The sequence below is a fragment of the Arachis stenosperma genome, chromosome 1 (genome assembly GCF_014773155.1).
Source record: "Arachis stenosperma cultivar V10309 chromosome 1, arast.V10309.gnm1.PFL2, whole genome shotgun sequence".
NCBI classification, from domain to species: Eukaryota; Viridiplantae; Streptophyta; class Magnoliopsida; order Fabales; family Fabaceae; genus Arachis; species Arachis stenosperma.
This window is the reverse complement of record NC_080377.1, coordinates 124,012,321-124,030,322: the sequence shown is the minus strand read 5'-3', so window position 1 is coordinate 124,030,322 and position 18,002 is coordinate 124,012,321. Positions and strand designations below refer to the sequence as shown.

At 33.3% G+C, this 18,002-nt stretch overlaps 2 protein-coding genes across 2 annotated transcripts in view; one reads left to right on the top strand and one right to left on the bottom strand.

Moving 5' to 3' along the window:
* Positions 1 to 2,985: 2,985 nt before the first annotated feature.
* On the bottom strand, positions 2,986 to 6,891 carry LOC130936819 (sugar transporter ERD6-like 16). Its single transcript, XM_057866982.1, has 17 exons — positions 6,584 to 6,891; positions 6,419 to 6,481; positions 6,230 to 6,319; positions 6,080 to 6,139; positions 5,922 to 5,987; positions 5,756 to 5,821; positions 5,582 to 5,657; positions 5,413 to 5,477; positions 5,234 to 5,326; positions 5,041 to 5,121; positions 4,879 to 4,963; positions 4,680 to 4,789; positions 4,538 to 4,597; positions 4,360 to 4,413; positions 4,205 to 4,264; positions 3,988 to 4,102; positions 2,986 to 3,439 (listed from the first exon to the last, which is right to left on the bottom strand). The coding sequence occupies exons 1-17, from the start codon at positions 6,815 to 6,817 to the stop codon at positions 3,321 to 3,323; spliced, it is 1,497 nt and encodes a 498-aa protein (XP_057722965.1). The 5' UTR covers positions 6,818 to 6,891; the 3' UTR covers positions 2,986 to 3,320.
* A 7,921-nt stretch (positions 6,892 to 14,812) lies between these two features.
* LOC130938768 (serine/arginine-rich SC35-like splicing factor SCL28) overlaps positions 14,813 to 18,002 on the top strand; it is a 3,792-nt gene continuing 602 nt past the window's right edge. Inside the window, exons 1-6 of the mRNA XM_057867180.1 lie at positions 14,813 to 15,087; positions 15,229 to 15,306; positions 15,542 to 15,706; positions 15,829 to 15,890; positions 16,031 to 16,070; positions 17,564 to 17,929. Coding sequence (XP_057723163.1) covers positions 14,912 to 15,087; positions 15,229 to 15,306; positions 15,542 to 15,706; positions 15,829 to 15,890; positions 16,031 to 16,070; positions 17,564 to 17,929 — 887 coding nt within the window. The 5' untranslated portion in view covers positions 14,813 to 14,911. The remainder of the gene's footprint in view (positions 15,088 to 15,228; positions 15,307 to 15,541; positions 15,707 to 15,828; positions 15,891 to 16,030; positions 16,071 to 17,563; positions 17,930 to 18,002) is intronic.

The window sequence follows — 18,002 nt, the reverse complement described above, 5'->3', positions numbered from 1 at the left end:
GATTTGGATCCTTTAAAGTTTGAATTTTATTTGAGAGAATACTCACCATTAATTTTGTAAGTGGGATAAAAAATAAATATAAAAAAAAATTATTTAAAAATAAAAAATTATATTTTACTCTTTAAAATAAAATTTAAACATTAGAGACTCTAAATTCTTAGCTAAAAGATATATCGTTGGGAAGTATTAAAAATAAAATCAAAATTAAATTTAGAATAATACCTAAGTAAGTCCTCAAAATTTTGGCGGTTCAATAAATTTATTTTTTTAAAAAATTAATTGATTAATTGATAATTAAGTTTATATTTTTAAAATTATTAAATATATATTATATAGACGGTTAAAACGATACTCTTAGAAACTTATATAACATATATCTAATAATTTTAAAAATCTAAAACTTAATTAATTTTTTTAGAGATAAATCTATCAAATTGTCAAATTTTTTAGGATCTATTTAAAATATTAATCTTAAATTTAGATTTTATATTTTAAATTATATCTATAACTTTTCAAATTTGATTAGATGTACAATTTTTTGTTAGTTGATTTTTTAATTGGTTTTGATTTTCTTCTTATTTACAAAAAAGAGTCAAAATAATCATCATATTTATTTTTTATTTATCAACAAATTAAGTCTAATAATCTTTATCATGCATCGGATATGATTAAAATTTATAATTTTAATTTTTAATTAAAATAAATATATTAATTATATGAAATATAAATTTTTTTAATATAAGAAATAATATGTAAAATTAATATATAATTATTTTATAAAAAAACATAATATATGTATGTATAATTGCTAGAATATAATATGCATTCTTACTTTCATTAATCCACTATTAAGAATACTAATTCTACCATGGTTATGAATTTGAAAGTGATATTATTTAAATGAAAATTTTCATTTTTAATCTATCCACCTTCTTAGTAAATTAGAAATTATAACATTGTAGAGTTTACAAATATGAATACTATTGGATTAGAAAAGACTACCCTATCCGAATTCCAATACATAAATTAAAATATAATGTTCTATACTTTTATGTTACATACTAGCATAATTGAGTAGTATTGACTAAAATATTTTTTTGCAACAACAAGAATTTTATCATTTTAGTAGATAACATCATTTAATATATGCCAGAAATGCAGAATATTTTTTAACGGCAATAAAGAACACAGTGACTTTCATTATTTATGATTGTTGAAAAATAAATTTCTCATCGCCAAGTTTTACTTTCAGAAACTCTTCCCGAAGAACTTTATAGACATCTCCTAGTCCATTTGGACTAATTAATTAGAGTCCAAGTATCAAATTATTAGAATATATATGTAATCAACACAAACATAGGGGCATACTTAAATTTATAGCAAATGTAATTCATACAAGGAATATTAATATTCAATATAAAATTAATACAAAAAATAATAAAAAAACAAATGATGATAATTGTACCTATACCAATTGACTTGTTTTGGCATTCTTCTCTATGATATCAAAAAATATAAAAGATAATTGGAAATGACACCTGATTTTTATTTTAAAAATTATCTTCCTATATATTGTCCTAATATATAACAAAGTTTTATTTAAATTTTGTTTTATAGATGTTTATAAGATAATGACAATATTAAAAACACAAAAAATAGATTTTATATAATTTTCAATGATACAACTAATTAATATAAATAGCACAAAGTAACGAACTTAGTAATAATTAATAAAACACAAAACTTGGTTCATAATCCACAAAAATTAGCCTACAGGTATTTAAAAAATTATATATTAATAAATAATATTATTTGATGATTGTATGTAATATTTGATGTTGATACAGGAGTAAAAAAAATCAATCATAGATGAGTAGTTTACAATAAAAGAAACTGAAGGTCTTGGAGAAGGTTCTTATGACACTGTTTATTTTGCAATTGTTATTGATACAGAAACACCAAACCTGATTATTGTTAAGAATTGCATTTTCAAATTGGCATTCTCACTGAAGAAAGAAGAACGAGTTTTTAAATCAGTTGTGAAGGTGAAAGCGGTGGTTGCCAAGAAATCATTTGATACTTTGGAACTGATTCCACCGTAGAGCACGGACGTTATTTTTACAATATTCTATTAGAGTATGCTCTTTACGGTTCTTTGGATGACTTGATCCGCAAGAAACCTCTCTCGGAGACCGACGTGAGTGTCTATGCACGCAGGATTGTTAAAAGGCTTTCGCATATTCATCTTAAAGGAATCGTCCACTGTGACCTCAAGCCGGAGAACATTTTTCTATTTCCTTCATTGGACAAAGAAAGTGCAAACTATCAATTAAAAATTGCGGATTTCGGATTATCTAAGACCAAAGAGGAGGAAGCATATGTTGAGGTTTGAAAGTCCAAGCCTAGAGGTACACCGTTGTACTTGTCGCCGGAGGCATTTTCCGGTCACATTGATGTTCCGATGGATATATGGACACTTGGATGCATAGTGATTGAAATGCTGATTAGATTGCTTGTATGGGTGAGTTTTTTGTGTACTAAGGAGTATTTGAGGTTCTTCGTTGAATATCTTGAACTATCACCAAAGAAGTCGAAAGGAATCAGTTTTTTCTATTATGATTTTCTAGAAAAGTGCTTTATGAATGATCCTAGCAAGAGGTGGACTGCTGACATGTTTTTTGATTATCCTTTCCTTTATATCAAAACTTTTTCATCCATATTATTTTGCAATTTGGCTATGATTGTTTTTCTTAGTTAAAGATATTATGATATTGTAGGATTAGATGGTTGATTTGTTTATTGTAGGATTAAAAAAGTTGTACAAAGTGTTAATGAATAATGAGTCTGTTCCTTAATATTTATGGTTTAGAAGTTTGAATAAATTATGTTAATAACAGTACTTTTGTTGCTATATATGCTGTCAGTATATAATCAAATAAATAATTGATTAAAAACTAAAATACTTAAATAGGCTAACACAAATGATAGTTATTTGATTTGTTTAAAGATAATGGTCTAGATTTGATCCTTAAGAACTAAATGTGAAACGACACCTGATTTTCATGCTTGAATAATGTGAAATTATTCTATAATAAGCTACTACTAGTAAAATATAATGGAGTAATGGACAGAATACATTAGTAAGTATCAACTTATTCTATCTCTGGTGCACAATGTCATCCATATATTCTGTAACTTGGTGCCTTATTTGGCAATGCCGATCCTATCCATAACAGCAATAATTGCACAACATCATTGTGATATGATTTTTGGCTTAAGCTACCACAAGTCCGGACGTTATTATCCCTAAGTTATTATCTCTATGAATAATTAATGCATGACTGTATTTCCTCCAGCGTTTTTCCCTTGGTTTCTGGTACAAACTTTGCTACAAATACAACAGTTAAGAGGGAACATCCACCATACAAAAACAAAGTACCTGCCCAAAAGAAATGGCAATATATGTTACCATCTAGAGTTAGATGAACAAAATACAAATGCTAATTATTTCCTCTCTTCATGTTAAATTATCTGATACAAAGAGAAATCAATGAATTCGGACGCAAGAATTTACATTTAGAGACATTAATTCTTTAATCTATGTGTTGTATGGTACTTGTTTTTTGTCAACTTATCTTTTGAGATCCGCACTTAATAATATATATATATATATATATATATATATATATATATATATATATATATATATATATATATATATATGTATCTGTAGCCTATTTTTTTCTTTAAAATATAAATACATAAGTAATATTACATGACAAGCAAATATTATTATTTTGAACTAATAATAATTTATACTTTATACCCATATTTATAAGAATTTGCATATATGAAACACATCATTTTTACTTATATTTATCAGAATTTGCACAGGAATCATTATAATTTAAACCTACATTTCCAAGAATTTACACACATGCCATTTTATTCAAATAGACAATTATTTGAAACTAAGATTATGCTTACCAGGAGAACTCCAACTCATTAGGAAGTTGAAAGTATATGAAACTACCCAAGCTCCTAGCCAGTTAACCAAAACCACCAAGCTCCCAGCTGTTCCCTTCACATGTATGGGAAAGATCTGCAGTATGAAATATAGTATTAGTTAGAATCTTATATTTGCTGAACATGTTACAAGACAAGACCATTCAAGTTTATGTTGTGTCAAGTGAATGACACATACCTCAGACATTATCACCCAAGGAACTGGTCCCAATCCAATTGAAAATGCTGCTACATATATCTGTTAACAAGCAGAGGCAAAAGGATGGTGAGAATATGAGCTTAAAGAACAAGAGTTCCATGGGAGAAGGGATCAATATTTTAAAGAAGACGCACCATCACGCCGGCCACTGCTAACACCGGTACCCACTCGAGCAATAAGCTTTGATCCTGATTCATGAAGTCACAAGTCAGAGTTTCAGAACTAAATAAGATATACACTCCAAGAGATTTGGTATATATATATATATATATATATATATATATATATATATATATGAAATTTAAGACTTGCCTTGAGAAAGAAGGCAATTCCAGTGATGAAGCAGCCTAAAAATGTCCCAAATGCAGAAACCTACAAGTATATCAATTAGGCATCAAAATAAAAAATTCTGATTCTTCATTTTATGGAATGAAATGTATTGTTCAACATTTACCATTATCAGTGGTTTTCTTCCAGACTTATCCATTAAAATAGCTCCCAATACAGTGAATGGAACCTGCATACATGCATAGGCTATGGTACCAACTTTGCCAGCAGAAAGTCCTGGAAATAAAGTTATAGGAGATTAATTACACAGAAGATTATATTGGTTTTTCAAAATCAGCATGCATCCACTGCATATATTTACTTACCGGCTGCTACAAAAGTCTCAGCTGTGTAAAATCCAATACCATTAATTCCAACAGATTGTTGGCACACCATTAATCCAACCCCAATCTAAAGTCATCACAAACAGTTAGAAATCTTTGAGTAAATATACAAAAATTGGTATGTATGAACATTATGCCACTTACCACTACAGATCGCACATGTTTGCTTTGGAACAAATCCAGAAGCTTGGTTTTAGGAAGGCTTTGAAGAGTTTCAATATAATCCTATAAGGAAAATGAGTTGAGAAAAGTGAGCTCAGATGATCAAGCATATCAACTTGATTAAGAAACATTTTAACCATGTTCAATAAGTTAATGATTGGAGTTAAGAAAGTACAAGAATTTCTTCAGCTTCTTGAGAAGTATCAACATTTTTTCCCCGAAGTCTCCTTAATGCTCCTTGAAATTCCTTTTCAAGACCAACTTTCGCCTGAAAAAATATATATACTTTTAATTATTAATCTACAATTTTGCATCACTCTCTTTAAGATTGTACTAATGTATCTCAATGCTTACCAGCCATCTAGGGGACTCAGGGATAAACCACAAACCAGTCAGCAAGCAAATGCATGGAACAAGTCCTTCAATTTTCAAACCAAACCCTTCAAGTTAGACCCTTTTTTTTCACAGCAGTCCTTATGCAGAAAATTAAACTCTAAAGCTAATGGTATTAATTATGGTTTACCTGCTAGAGCTAGTTGTCTCCAAGTTATGACACTTCCTATTAAGAATGAGACTGAAGCTCCAATAACAATCATAAGCTGCAATACAATTGCAGTTAAGACCAAAATTCACTCCAATGGTGTGCTTCAACAGTTTAATCAAACAAGTAATATGATCATTCTTAATGTTTTCCCACCTGATTTGTTGTTGCAAGTCCACCTCGAAGATTCTTTGGTGCTATTTCAGCTATATATATAGGAACCTGTTCCATTTTGCTAACATAAGATATAGCTTTCTATCAAAGCTTCTAATTAGGAAAAGAAAAATATTGATCAATATTATAATATACTATAGTTAATTACCACATATGAGATAACTCCAATTCCATATCCTGTGAAAAATCTTCCAAAGTCGAGTGAGTAAGGATCCTGAAGCAAACAAAATAACAAATTGAAGCTCATTTCAAATTTGATAACATTTTATTTAGGAGATGGATTTACATATTGCATGAGATGCATACCTTTGAGAAGAAGAGGGCTAACCATCCTGTTATGCAAAATGCTGTTGACATTCTCATTGCCTGTTTCCCATGAGAACCAAGGATTGTTTATCAAAATTTAAAGTCCCTTATGAACTGCATAAACTTATTTGGAATTTAGATTTCACATACCCCTTTCCGGCCAATGAAATCGGTAATTCGGCCACTTGTTACAGCCCCAAGCATTGCACCAATGGTTACTAAAGAACCAAACATGGAAAACTGCCATCCCCACGAAACAGAATTAGTTTTTCTAATATTTCAAAGTTCAAACAGCATGATATAAGTGTCAATGAAAGAAGAGAAGATTATAGTACCAACCTGAGCAAGGGATAGATTAAGATCTTCCCTGATAGCTGCTTGAGTAGGTGCTGTATATCCCACCTGCCAAAATAATCACTTAAACATAACAACACATGTTCCTGTTTTGTACATCCATCTATTAGTGCTATTTCTTAAATATATATATATATTATGTATACTCACACAAGTTCCAAATGAAAAAGAACCACAGACAGCAACAAATGTGCTGAGCAGAACCATTCCAATGGATCCATGTTCCACCATTGTTGTATTAGATTCAACATCTTTGCAGGAAACATCCTTCTTCCCTTGCTCAATGAAGGGCTCTTGCAAATCCTGAAGCCCATTATTATTATTATTATTGTTGTTGTTGTTGTCATGTCCACTCTCCACATCACTGTGCTGCTCAATTGCCATTTTCTTCAGTAGCAATATGGTTCAAACTTACAGAAGAAAATGGAATAACCACCCCAGTGATTGAGAGCAATGCAGTGATGCTAAGAGAGGACATGCAAGAAAAAAAGGGCATGTGTTGGATGCTATATATAGTACTCTATGTACCACACGACAGCATTGTCAATCACTACAAGATATTTAGTCTTTTTGTTTGATTCAAAGTTTTCTAACATGTGGAAGGAAGCTGTCATTGACGTGGTGATTCTTTTGAAAAATGTGTTAAAACAGAAATATATGTTTACATAATGAAGAAAAAAATATCTCTATAAAAAAACTAATATTTCCATTACGGCCTTATCTATTAGAGCAGAATGGTATTGACCTCTGAGCATAGATAGAGCAGCAAGTCATGTGAAGCTTGTGGTGAGTAGCATTATTGGTGTTGGTTTATTCATATGATCTTACGTGGTTCTTAGTAGGATGGATCGGCAACATTTGAATATGTTTGTTATAGGAGGGTGCAAGCTGTTGGATAAAGAGGTATGATTGTATATTTGTTTCCACGGTTTTGGCTCAATCATTGCCACAAGTCCATGCCAATACGCGCCATTGCGATTGATTTTATGAAAACAATAATATTCCTAATTAAACTAGATTCGGCATCTTCTTAATTATTAATTAAAAGTTATTAAAAACAAGAGAGCAATATGAAGAATGTATTATTGAGTGAGTTTGCAAAATAGATGTTAAAAGAATCAAAGTAATAAAAGCATAAAATTCTATAATAAATATACAGATATACTATATAAATATAAGTGATACTAACTGATCCTAATTGATCATAATTAATCCTAATTATACTCTAACATTCTCCTGCAAATTCAAGTGGAAGCTAAAGATAGTATCTTGAGTTTGGATGATAGAATTTGAAAACGAGTAGAATGATGAGTCTTCGTGAAAATATTTGCAGTCTGATCCAGAATTCCAACCGCTATGAGGCGAACAACATCAATAAAGAAATGTTGATGAACAAAGTGACAATCAATCTCAATGTATTTGGTGCGTTTATGAAAAACATCATTATGAGCAATTTGAATAGCACTGCGGTTGTCACAAAAAATATCAGCCAGAACGACTGAGGAGCACCCAAGTCTTCGAGAAGCCAACGAATTGAGACAACTTCAGCAGTGGTGTCAGCGAGAGCACGATATTCAACTTCTGTGTTTGAATGAGCAGTGAACGTTTGCTTCTTGGCTCGCCAGGAAATGAGAGAGTCACCAAGAAACAAAAAATAACCAGCAGTAGAATAACGATCAGTGGAATCACCAGCCCAATCAGCATCTGAGTACGCTTGAAGGGATAAAGATGAATGGAAAGAAAAATAAAGTCCATGAAACAAAGTGCCTTTGATGTAGCAAAGAATGCGAAGCATGACCGCATAATGAGTAGTACGAGGAGCTGACAACAACTAGCTAAGAACATGAACTAGATAGGCGATGTCTGGGCGTGTGATAGTCAAGTAGACGAGACCTCCAACTAGCTATCGATAAAGAGTACGATTATCCAAAACAATGTCATCCATAGGGGTAAATCGAAAATTAGGCTCAAGGAGAGTAGACTCAGTGCGACTATCTGTAATCCCGGCGTGAGCAAGAAGATCCGAAGCATACTTAGCTTGAGAGAGATAGATATCGTCATCTGTGGATATGACCTCGAGACTAAGAAATAACTCAGAGAATCAAGATCTTTCATCTCAAAAGAATGATGAAGGGAAGCTTTGAGATCAGAGATACCATCAACATCATCTCCAGTAATGATCATGTCATCAACATACAAAAGCAGAAGAATAACTCCACGTTCACTTTTACAAATAAAGAGAAAATTCATGAGGATTGCAAGTGAAACCGAAATTGCATATAGTGGTGCTGAACTTGTCAAATCATTCACGAGGAGCTTGCTTAAGACCACAAAGTACCTTGCGAAGGAGATAAACTTTGCTAGAAGGACAAGGATAACCTGGAGGTAGTTTCATATAGACCTTCTTTTTCAAATTTTCATTAAGAAATTAATTCTTCACGTCCATCTGATTGAGAGAGTATTTTTTTACCGCAGCAATGGCAAGGAAAGCTCGAATAGATGTGAGACGAATAACATGAGCAAAAGTCTCTTCATAATCAATATTGTACTCTTGTGTACCACCTTGAGCAACTAATCGTGCCTTATAACAATCAATAGAACCATCAAAACGATTCTTGATCTTGTGTACCCATCTACTACCCACAACTTTTTTATTAGAAGGAGGATCAACCAAATTTCAAGTGTGTGCTTTTTCAAGTGTCTGAATTTCTTCCTGCATTGCTTGCTACCAATTTAATTGTGTGGAGGCTTCTCTGAATGACTTAGGTTCATGTTGATGAAAAATAGTAGAAAAATAATGATAATAAAGAAGATGAAGATGTGGATTTCTTATCTTAGAAGAACAAGTAAAAGGAGGATGCATGACAGTAGGAGCAGGATCATTATCAAGTCTGGAATCATCCGGAGATGAAGAAGGCAGAAGAGTAAAATGCTATAAAGGTTTACTCGAGATAAAACCTATAGAATTATCCCTAGAAAAATGATCAACATTAGGGTTAGTAAAAAAGGGTGACTGAGTAGGAGGAATGGACTCAAATGAAAAAGTTAAAAAATTTAGAATCACGGTATTCCATAGCATTATCGCATCGAAAAACTTTAATGACCTTAAAAAACTAAGTTTTAATCATAGTGGTAAAGTTAATATATACAATTGTTATCCTACCATAGAACACTTGATAGTGCCACAATTTGTACAAATAGGCGCCCTTCTATTTATACAATTATGATCTTACCATAGAACACTTACTCCATATTACACAGAATCAACCTAGGCTCTGATACCACTTTGTCACGATCCGAAATGAGTCATGACCGGCGCTCAGAAAAATAATCCTATAGCAAGCCTAACATACTCAAATATAAGTTGAATAAGCAAATTACAAATATTTTACAAGTTCTAAAATAAATAGCTATATATTTTTAACAAAAAATTAAAATAACTAAGAATGGTTGGATCCTGCCTGTGACATATAGAGCATATACTTCTAGGAATTCGACAAAAAAATAGGTACTCATTGCAGACCGTTACTCTTGAATAGAAAGTCTTACATAGTCAAATATTTGTTCCTGAAAAATATTTTTAGAAAAAACGTGGTGAGTCTTGCAACTCAGTGACTAGACAATACATATGTAATCGACATGAGACTATACAAACATTATCATCAAAGTAATTTTAATTAGAAAATAATAGTTGATAATAATAAGTGAATCAATAAGGGAGTTCTCATATAGAAATCAAATCAAAAGTCCACACATAGGCGGCTCCACCTCTATGGGTAGCCCTTTCCTCTTGTGTGTCCTAACAGAATAACAGATCTAACGTGTGGCCTACACGTTAGGCTAACAACACCCCTGCTAGCTGGAGTCTGAGTTAGATGCATCTAAGTTAACGTCATAAGCGCCGTTAACTACGGTTTTCTAATACGAGCCTCCCAAACCAATTCAAAACATATAGTTTTAAATACAATAAAAATTTAATCTTTCAAATTATAAAGTATCGAATCGAATAAAATCAAATCAGATAATATATTCTCATCGGAAATCTTTTTCAATCATACTTTCTCAATCATAAGAACATATTTCATAATTTCAAAGTGAGTGCCAACAAATACTTCAATACTTCAAAAATATATATTCGAATAAAAATCAAATAAAATAATATAAAGCTTTATCAAATATATATAGTCTCATATAAAATTTATAAGATATGAACTTCATAAAATAATTATTCAACTATAATAAATCAATTATTTTAATCAAATCAAAATTGTTCAACAATAATTTTATAAATATAATTAAAAATTTAAAATAGCATAAACAAGAAGTTAACGGTTATAAAAATAAAGTCTACTCACAACTTGGTCTCAAATGACCGAAGAGACCGAACCCAAAGTGCCAAATTTAAATGGCGAGAAAGACTGGAATAGAATGGGACGGAAGAGCGTAGAATTCGGACTGAGCCAGTAACAACAGCTTCAATTCTCACACCAGCAACAACTCTAAAGACATCATCACAGATGTAATCTCAACAACAACAGTAGCAGTGCTACCACTTCTCGCTCGTAACAAACAACAGCAAAAGCAAATTAATCAAGACAGCTCAAAAAATGGAGTGAGAGCGTAAGGTAGATAAAAGCGGAACAAAATAGAAAGAGATTTCAAGCACAAGCAGAATGGGTTTTGTTTTACCAAGGGAAAGGAAGAGCAGTGGTGGCTCTTTCTCTTTTTCTTTGTCTTGTCTCTGAGTCTGAATGTATGTATTTTTACTGAAATTAGGGCAGAATTAGGGATTTTAGGATTGGGTTTGGGAAAATTGGGGTAAAGGTGGTTTAGGAATTTTATAAAAATTTGAGGGTAAAATAGTAATTGAAAACTAAATATATTCGTTATTTAGTTTTCAAAACTCAGGTGTTACAAAATATGAGGTAGCTCATGGTGATTAGTCATCAAATAAACCCAAGTAAAGCGTGAATAATCATCAATGAAAATGACAAAGTATCGAGCTCCTTCCATAGAAACAGTGAGAGTAGGGTCCCAAACATTAGAGTGGATAAGATCAAAAGAAGAGCAAGCCAAAGATGAATTATTGTAAAATGATAAAGCAGGTTATTTGGCAGTTTGACAAGAAATGCAATCAAAAGACTCATTATTAACCTGACCAAAATACCTTGAGACACAAGAGGACGTAATTTTTCTAAGGAGCTGTGGACAAGACAGTAATGCCACAAGTGAATGGTAGATGGAAAAGAAGCAGCATAGAGATTTGACATAGAAGATTCTCGATTTCAAACAACCTTCCGACCTTACGTCCAGTCTTGATTATTTGTCTCGTCTAACAATCCTGTATACGACAACCAGAAATAGAAAAATTAACATCAAAATCAAGATCAACAAGTTTGACCAACAGAAATAAGATTAAAGTTTAATTTTGGAATATAATAAGTATCAGGGAGTTAAGAGTTGATTGGAAAATAGAACCGACCCTTGTGTGTCGCGTGCAAGAGAGAACCATCAGCAGTATTGACAGAAGGTGCATTTGTACTGGTAGACAAAGACGAAAAAAGATGACACAAAGAAAACACGTGATTAAAGCAACTGGAATCAAAATACCATTTAGAATTACCTGGAGGAGTAAAAAAAGCAGCAAGAGTATTACCAGAAAGGGAGAGAAGATGCTTAAGAAGAGACGCAATATCAGATAGAAAGATAAGAGACGGGTTGAGAGGAGCAGAGGTGGTAGTTTCAGTAGTAGCAGCAACAGCAAAAGCAGACACATTCTTGGAAAAGTTGGGACGAGAATGATACTTGAGGTGATCAGGACATGGTGGATGAGCATGATAGGTAGTAATCAAATGTCCTGAGAGCTTGTAGTAATGGCAGAACAATTGTTGACAATTTTAACTAATGTGACCTTTCTGTTGGCATTTGCGACATTCAACAGAAGGACAGTTTGAAAAGAGGTGCCCAAAACGGTTACAGTTTCGATAGAAATTTACCCTTTCTGTCTGTGGTAGCAAAAATATCTAATTTTTCTATAATATTAGATACAAAGATCAAAGAGAAGAGAGAAAAATGTAAATTCGGGGCCGAAAATGAGAAAACGGATGGCAGAATTAGAAAGAGCTCACAAAAAAATCGTAGGGGGGTCTCACTATCTGCCACATCAGTCGCCACGTCATATACCACGTCAGCAGAGAATGCCACGTAGCAACGCGTGATAGGAGAAGGAAAATGCGTCAGCACTGATGGGGACAGGGAGGTGGAACGGGGGTTGAGATCCAGAAGAACGAGGGTGGAAGCGGGTCCTGGGTCATTTATGGCTGACACATGGCACTCTGTGATGCCGTTGATTCTGGGCGTGGATCCAACAGTGTTGGAAGCGTCTGGAGGGAGGAGAATCTGAAGCAGAAACTGATCTTCAGGTGGCGCGTGAGGGCGCATCCGGCGGCGATTCTGAATGCGTTGGAATCGCAACGACGAGATGAACACGGTGGTAACGGCAGTGACGAACTAAAGCATCGGAAAATGATTGAAAAACGAGGTCAAAGAACACTGCCGGTAGGGGTGTGCATGCCTGGCCTGACCCGAAGACTCGGCCCAGTCCCGAACACTTTAGGGGCTAATTTGGTGTGATTTCACTGGGTCTAAGGCCGGGTATGGGTCTCAAAAATAGACCCGGTCATCATACACAATTAATATTTTGTGTTATTAGTGATGGATGATGGCTATTCTTTTGTGAAATTTAAGTATTGTAAACCTTAATATTTTGTGTTATTAGTTATTATAAGACTATAAGTTAATGTTTTATGTTTAAAATGCATAAGATTTTAGACTAATGCATAATATTGTATTATTTGTATTGATTTAAATATTTGGTGTTATTAGACAATATTAGTATTGATTATGGTTATGCTTTAATTTTAGAGAAGAGTTGGTTCTTGTTGTATTTTTCTAAGTGAATTTTACTATGTCAAATAATGGTTGGAGTCTTGGAAATTTGGACATTTTCACATGCTAGTTTATAAAAAGGTATCAAGGTAATGTAATGTTAACGGTCCGGTTTTTACTCGATATAATTGTGACCCGAAAGTGTATATATTTCATTGGGTCTAGGACCGGGTTCGGGTCTAATAAATAGGCCCGGTATATATTTCGGGTCGGGTTTGGGTCACATCAAACTCGGTTTCATCCGGCCCATGCACACCCCTAACTGCCGGAAGAGAAAAACAAAGAGGCTATGAACAAATTTTCATGAAAAAAATAACCTATACTCTTGATACCATGTTAGAAACAAAAGAATAATATGAAGAGTGTATTATTGAGTGAGTATGCAAAGGTACAATGTACAAATGTATATATAGGAGTTAGAAGAATCAAAATAATAAAAACATAAAATCCTACAATAAATACATATATATGCTATATAAATATAAATGATACTAACTGATCCTGATTATACTCTAACAAAAATAAATTTAATTATTCTGTTTATCTTTATAATTTCACAACACGTATAATTAAATTTATATATTTTTTTAATTGAGTTTCTGTATTACTTTTATTTTTGTACTGACATTCTTTTTATATTGAAAATATTAAAATTAATAAAATATTCTTTTTAAAAATTATATAATTAAAAATGTAGTTAAATTTTTAATTGTTAATATCTTTAATTTATAAAAAAATATTCTATTAATTTTAATATTTTTTATATTAATAAAAATATAATAAAAATTTAATTATAAATTTAAAAAAATTATAAAGCCCAATAAAATAATTAAACTTTAAAAATATTATAAGTTGAAGAAGTATATATTTTGGTCCTCTAATTTATCTATGTGGTGTGAAGTACTTGGTACACTTTTTTGTTTCTACTACGAGAGTTGAAACCAAATTAGAATTGAACAAGCAGAACTCTATGATAAATGGCATGATGGTTGTATTATATTTTTGTACTTGTGATGGTTGTATTATATACTCCTAAGGTTGCTGTAGGTTATGGTTAATATGTGTTGGTCTTGACATTTTTTTTAAACAACGGGCTGAGAAAGAGAGAACTAAATACTACGGAGAATAACACATTAGTTAGTACTTTTTTTTTGTGGCAAATTATGTCAGGGAAAATTCGAATTCAAGACCTCTGAAAAAAAAGGGACAAATGACATAGAGCTACATCTCATTGGCTCATTAGTTAGTACTCACCAGAAATTTCTTTTTTATGATTATTGTCGTAAGGCCCAGGTTTCAAAATTTGACTGGACTGGTCTCAACTTAAAACAAAGTCCAATAAGAATTTATTACAAAAAAATGTATTTTTCTAATTTTTTGTAGTATTAAACTATTAATTCGCAATAGGTTGGGGTTAGGGTTTAGCTCCCATTATATTTCTTGGTAGTTATTTTTCCAAGGAGGGTTTATCTACCTCTCGTAATTGTTGGGTGATATCGAGAGAGAGAGAGAGAGCCTGTGCGTCGAAGAATGGCGAGGTACCGAAGCCGGAGCAGAAGCTACAGCCCTCGCCGCCGGAGCAGAACACCGCCGCGCGAACGCAAGCGCTACGACGACGATCGCTACGGCGACAGCAGGTCCTACAGGGATCGCCGCTCTCCACTCCCTTCTGGCCTTCTTGTTCGTAATCTCCCCCTTGATGCTAGGTATCTCCTTTTCTCGCTTTTTTGTTTGTCGCGAGGCTTTGGCTTTCATTTTTTTCGTTTATTGTGTATTTGTTACGTTTTATCGAGCAAATTGTTTACCACAATCGAATTGAAATGTGTTCTTTTATGTAAACTGTGCAGGCCTGAAGATCTTAGGGGTCCATTTGAGCGCTTTGGACCTGTGAAGGATGTTTATCTTCCTAAGAATTATTACACTGGGTACGTCTGCTTTTTCGTATCGTAATGTTATTAATACAGAGTCGTTGGATTTTGCTTATGCCGTTTTGTTTATCTTTTTGCACTGTTTGCTTTGAGATGATTAATATGTTGGTCTGGATTGCTCAGCCTTAAATCCATGCATTTCTTATCTTAAATTTTGGGGTTCTGTTATTAATATTTATAATTGGGATATTTGTTTTCATACCATTGCGATTTTGTTGAATGGAACATGCAGTGAGCCTCGGGGATTTGGGTTTGTGAAGTATCGATATGGTGAAGATGCAGCTGAGGCAAAGCAACAGCTTAATCATACCACCATTGGTGGGCGTGAAATAAGAATTGTGTTTGCCGAGGAAAACCGGAAAACCCCTCAGGAGATGCGTGTCATTTCTCGTGGAAGGTGAGATCACAGTTTGATTTACTTGCTGCCTTTCTGGTCTTTGCTAATATGTTTCTCTTCTGTGCCGATCTTGTTAATGTCTAATTTTCGATTTGCATTTGGTTTGCTTTATATTACATAAGTGGTCGACAAGGAGGTAGCAGGAGGAGGAATCGGTCAAGGTCCCCAAGACGCCGATATAGATGTTAGTTCAACCACTCACTTTTGCTTCTTAATCAGTTTCCAAATGCAAATGATACTCTCTCCCCCATTTTATCATTGGGTTTAAATTTTCTATTGAAAAATATTTGTCTTAAGTTGTAATATTTTTGTTTGTGTTGGCAGCTTATTCTCGGTCTCCAACACCAGCTCGAGATTATTCAAGGTGTGTGTTTTACACAGCAGTATTGTGTGTGACAACTTCATTGGCCAGTTAATATGTTATAGTTTGCATTGCCCAAATTTTTGCCATATCATATTCTCTGGGGTAATATCTTTGGATCATCCTTATTTTCTCAGTAATGATGGGAAGTCTACATTTCAAGCTGTTAACATTATATATAACAATTTGATCTCAGAAGATAACTTTATTTTTCTAAGTGGTGAGTGTTTTTATTTTAGCTTCAGTATGACTGGTTTCTGATCTTTCATATGAACGTCACAAGTGAATGCTGTATTTGTGAGATTTTTGGTTGGAGATCATTATGATCGAAGTTTGCTTGCCGGAGTTATTGGTGGTGAAAGCAAATATGACCCTGTTTGTTTTGTTTCTTAACTTTCAAAATGACCGTAGTCTTATGTTATGTTTCTGTTATCAGACTTATATTTTGCTAGTATGTTCATGCTGGAAGACATTTGTAGTGGCAAGCTGGTTTATGGGTACCAATGTTACTGTTCCTAGCTCAATAAGAGTATAACTTGCAGGTTGACTTCTCAGTATTAGAATCTGCCAATCCTTTGACCGTGTCACTTTGATGACCCTCCTTTAATGTGCATAGCATAAGTGGATATTGAATGATATCTGCTTATGGTCTTCTTTATGCAGATAATAAAGTGTATTGGATCCAGACTTTAAAGATGGGTTAATAAAGATTAGAGTAAAGAGGCTTAAAGTGATGTGCAACTTGCTCATGCTTCTATCAAAGATTCTTCATATGAAATATCACATATCAAATTTCCCTTATTCTGCCAGTTGCTGGACTTTCCCTCTTTTTGGCATTTGGTTTCTAGCTTGAAGAATGGTTCAAATAAGTACATCTTTTGTTTTCCTTATATAAATTATCTGTAACAAAGATTATATTTAGTTTAATATCTTGTTTTGCGTATACTATCCAGTTAAGAAAGAATATAAAGCTTATATTTGGCCAAAGAAAATCATCCACAAAGAATGGAAGCCAAAGTTTATACGAGTAGAGATATGATGACAATTGTGCAAGAAAGATAGTTGTGGTTTTAGAAAGTTGGGACAAAGAGCTATGAAGTTACAAGATGCTGGTCTTGCAGTGCATCATTCATAACTGTCTGTGTGGATCCGAGTGTCATGTATTTGTCCAGAAACTATTGAAAGGTACAGGTAAAGGTCATATTTTGGCTAATTAGATTTAGAAGGAGAAGTAAGTATTGGTTTTCGTCTGAAAACAAAAACTAGTTTTGGTTTAGTGTTGTGGTAAATGTGGTTAATCATCTTGTAGGTAGGGTTGTAATTTCCTGTACAGTTTGCTGTAGTTTTAAATATTCATATCCCTCTTGGTTTATGAAATGACCATGGATGTTGTTTGTTGTAGTTCTATTTCTTGATATGTGTAGGATATATGATTTTGGTGAGCTAGCCATATTATTATTAGCTTCTTTAACTAAGATTTCTTGATGTTGATGTAGGAGTGGCAGGGGCAAGGGCAGGGATAAGGAAGATTACTATTCTCCTGACCGATCAAGATCTTATTCTAGGTCACGCTCTCCTAGTGATGGCAAGGACTATAGGAGGTCTCCACATCCCAGGTCTCGTTCTCCTAGTGATGTGAAGGACTATCGGAGATCTCACTCTCCTAGTGATGGGAAGGGCTACAGGAGGTCCCCACATCCCAGGTCTCCCTCTCCTAGAGCTGAGAAGGATTACAGGAGGTCTCCGAGTCCCAGGGAGAATGGTCGGAGTCCTAATGAGAAGAGGGCTCGCACACCTAGCAGATCAAAGAGTCCTAGTCGTAATGGCCGCAGTCCTTCTAGATCTGGTTCACAATCTTACAGGTACGAGCCCAATGCTTCAAAATGTTTTCAATTCTGGTCATGGCAAATTTCTGTCAATATGAAGTATTATTAC

Excerpts from the sequence above, each read along its gene's own strand:
- LOC130936819 (XM_057866982.1), bottom strand. The coding sequence starts at position 6,817 with ATGGCAATTGAGCAGCACAGTGATGTGGAGAGTGGACATGACAACAAC. Across the intron at positions 4,790-4,878 it reads TGAGACTTTTGTAGCAGCCG|GACTTTCTGCTGGCAAAGTT; the intron begins GTAAGTAAATAT and ends CTTTATTTCCAG. Across the intron at positions 4,265-4,359 it reads TAGCAGTGGCCGGCGTGATG|ATATATGTAGCAGCATTTTC; the intron begins GTGCGTCTTCTT and ends GCTTGTTAACAG.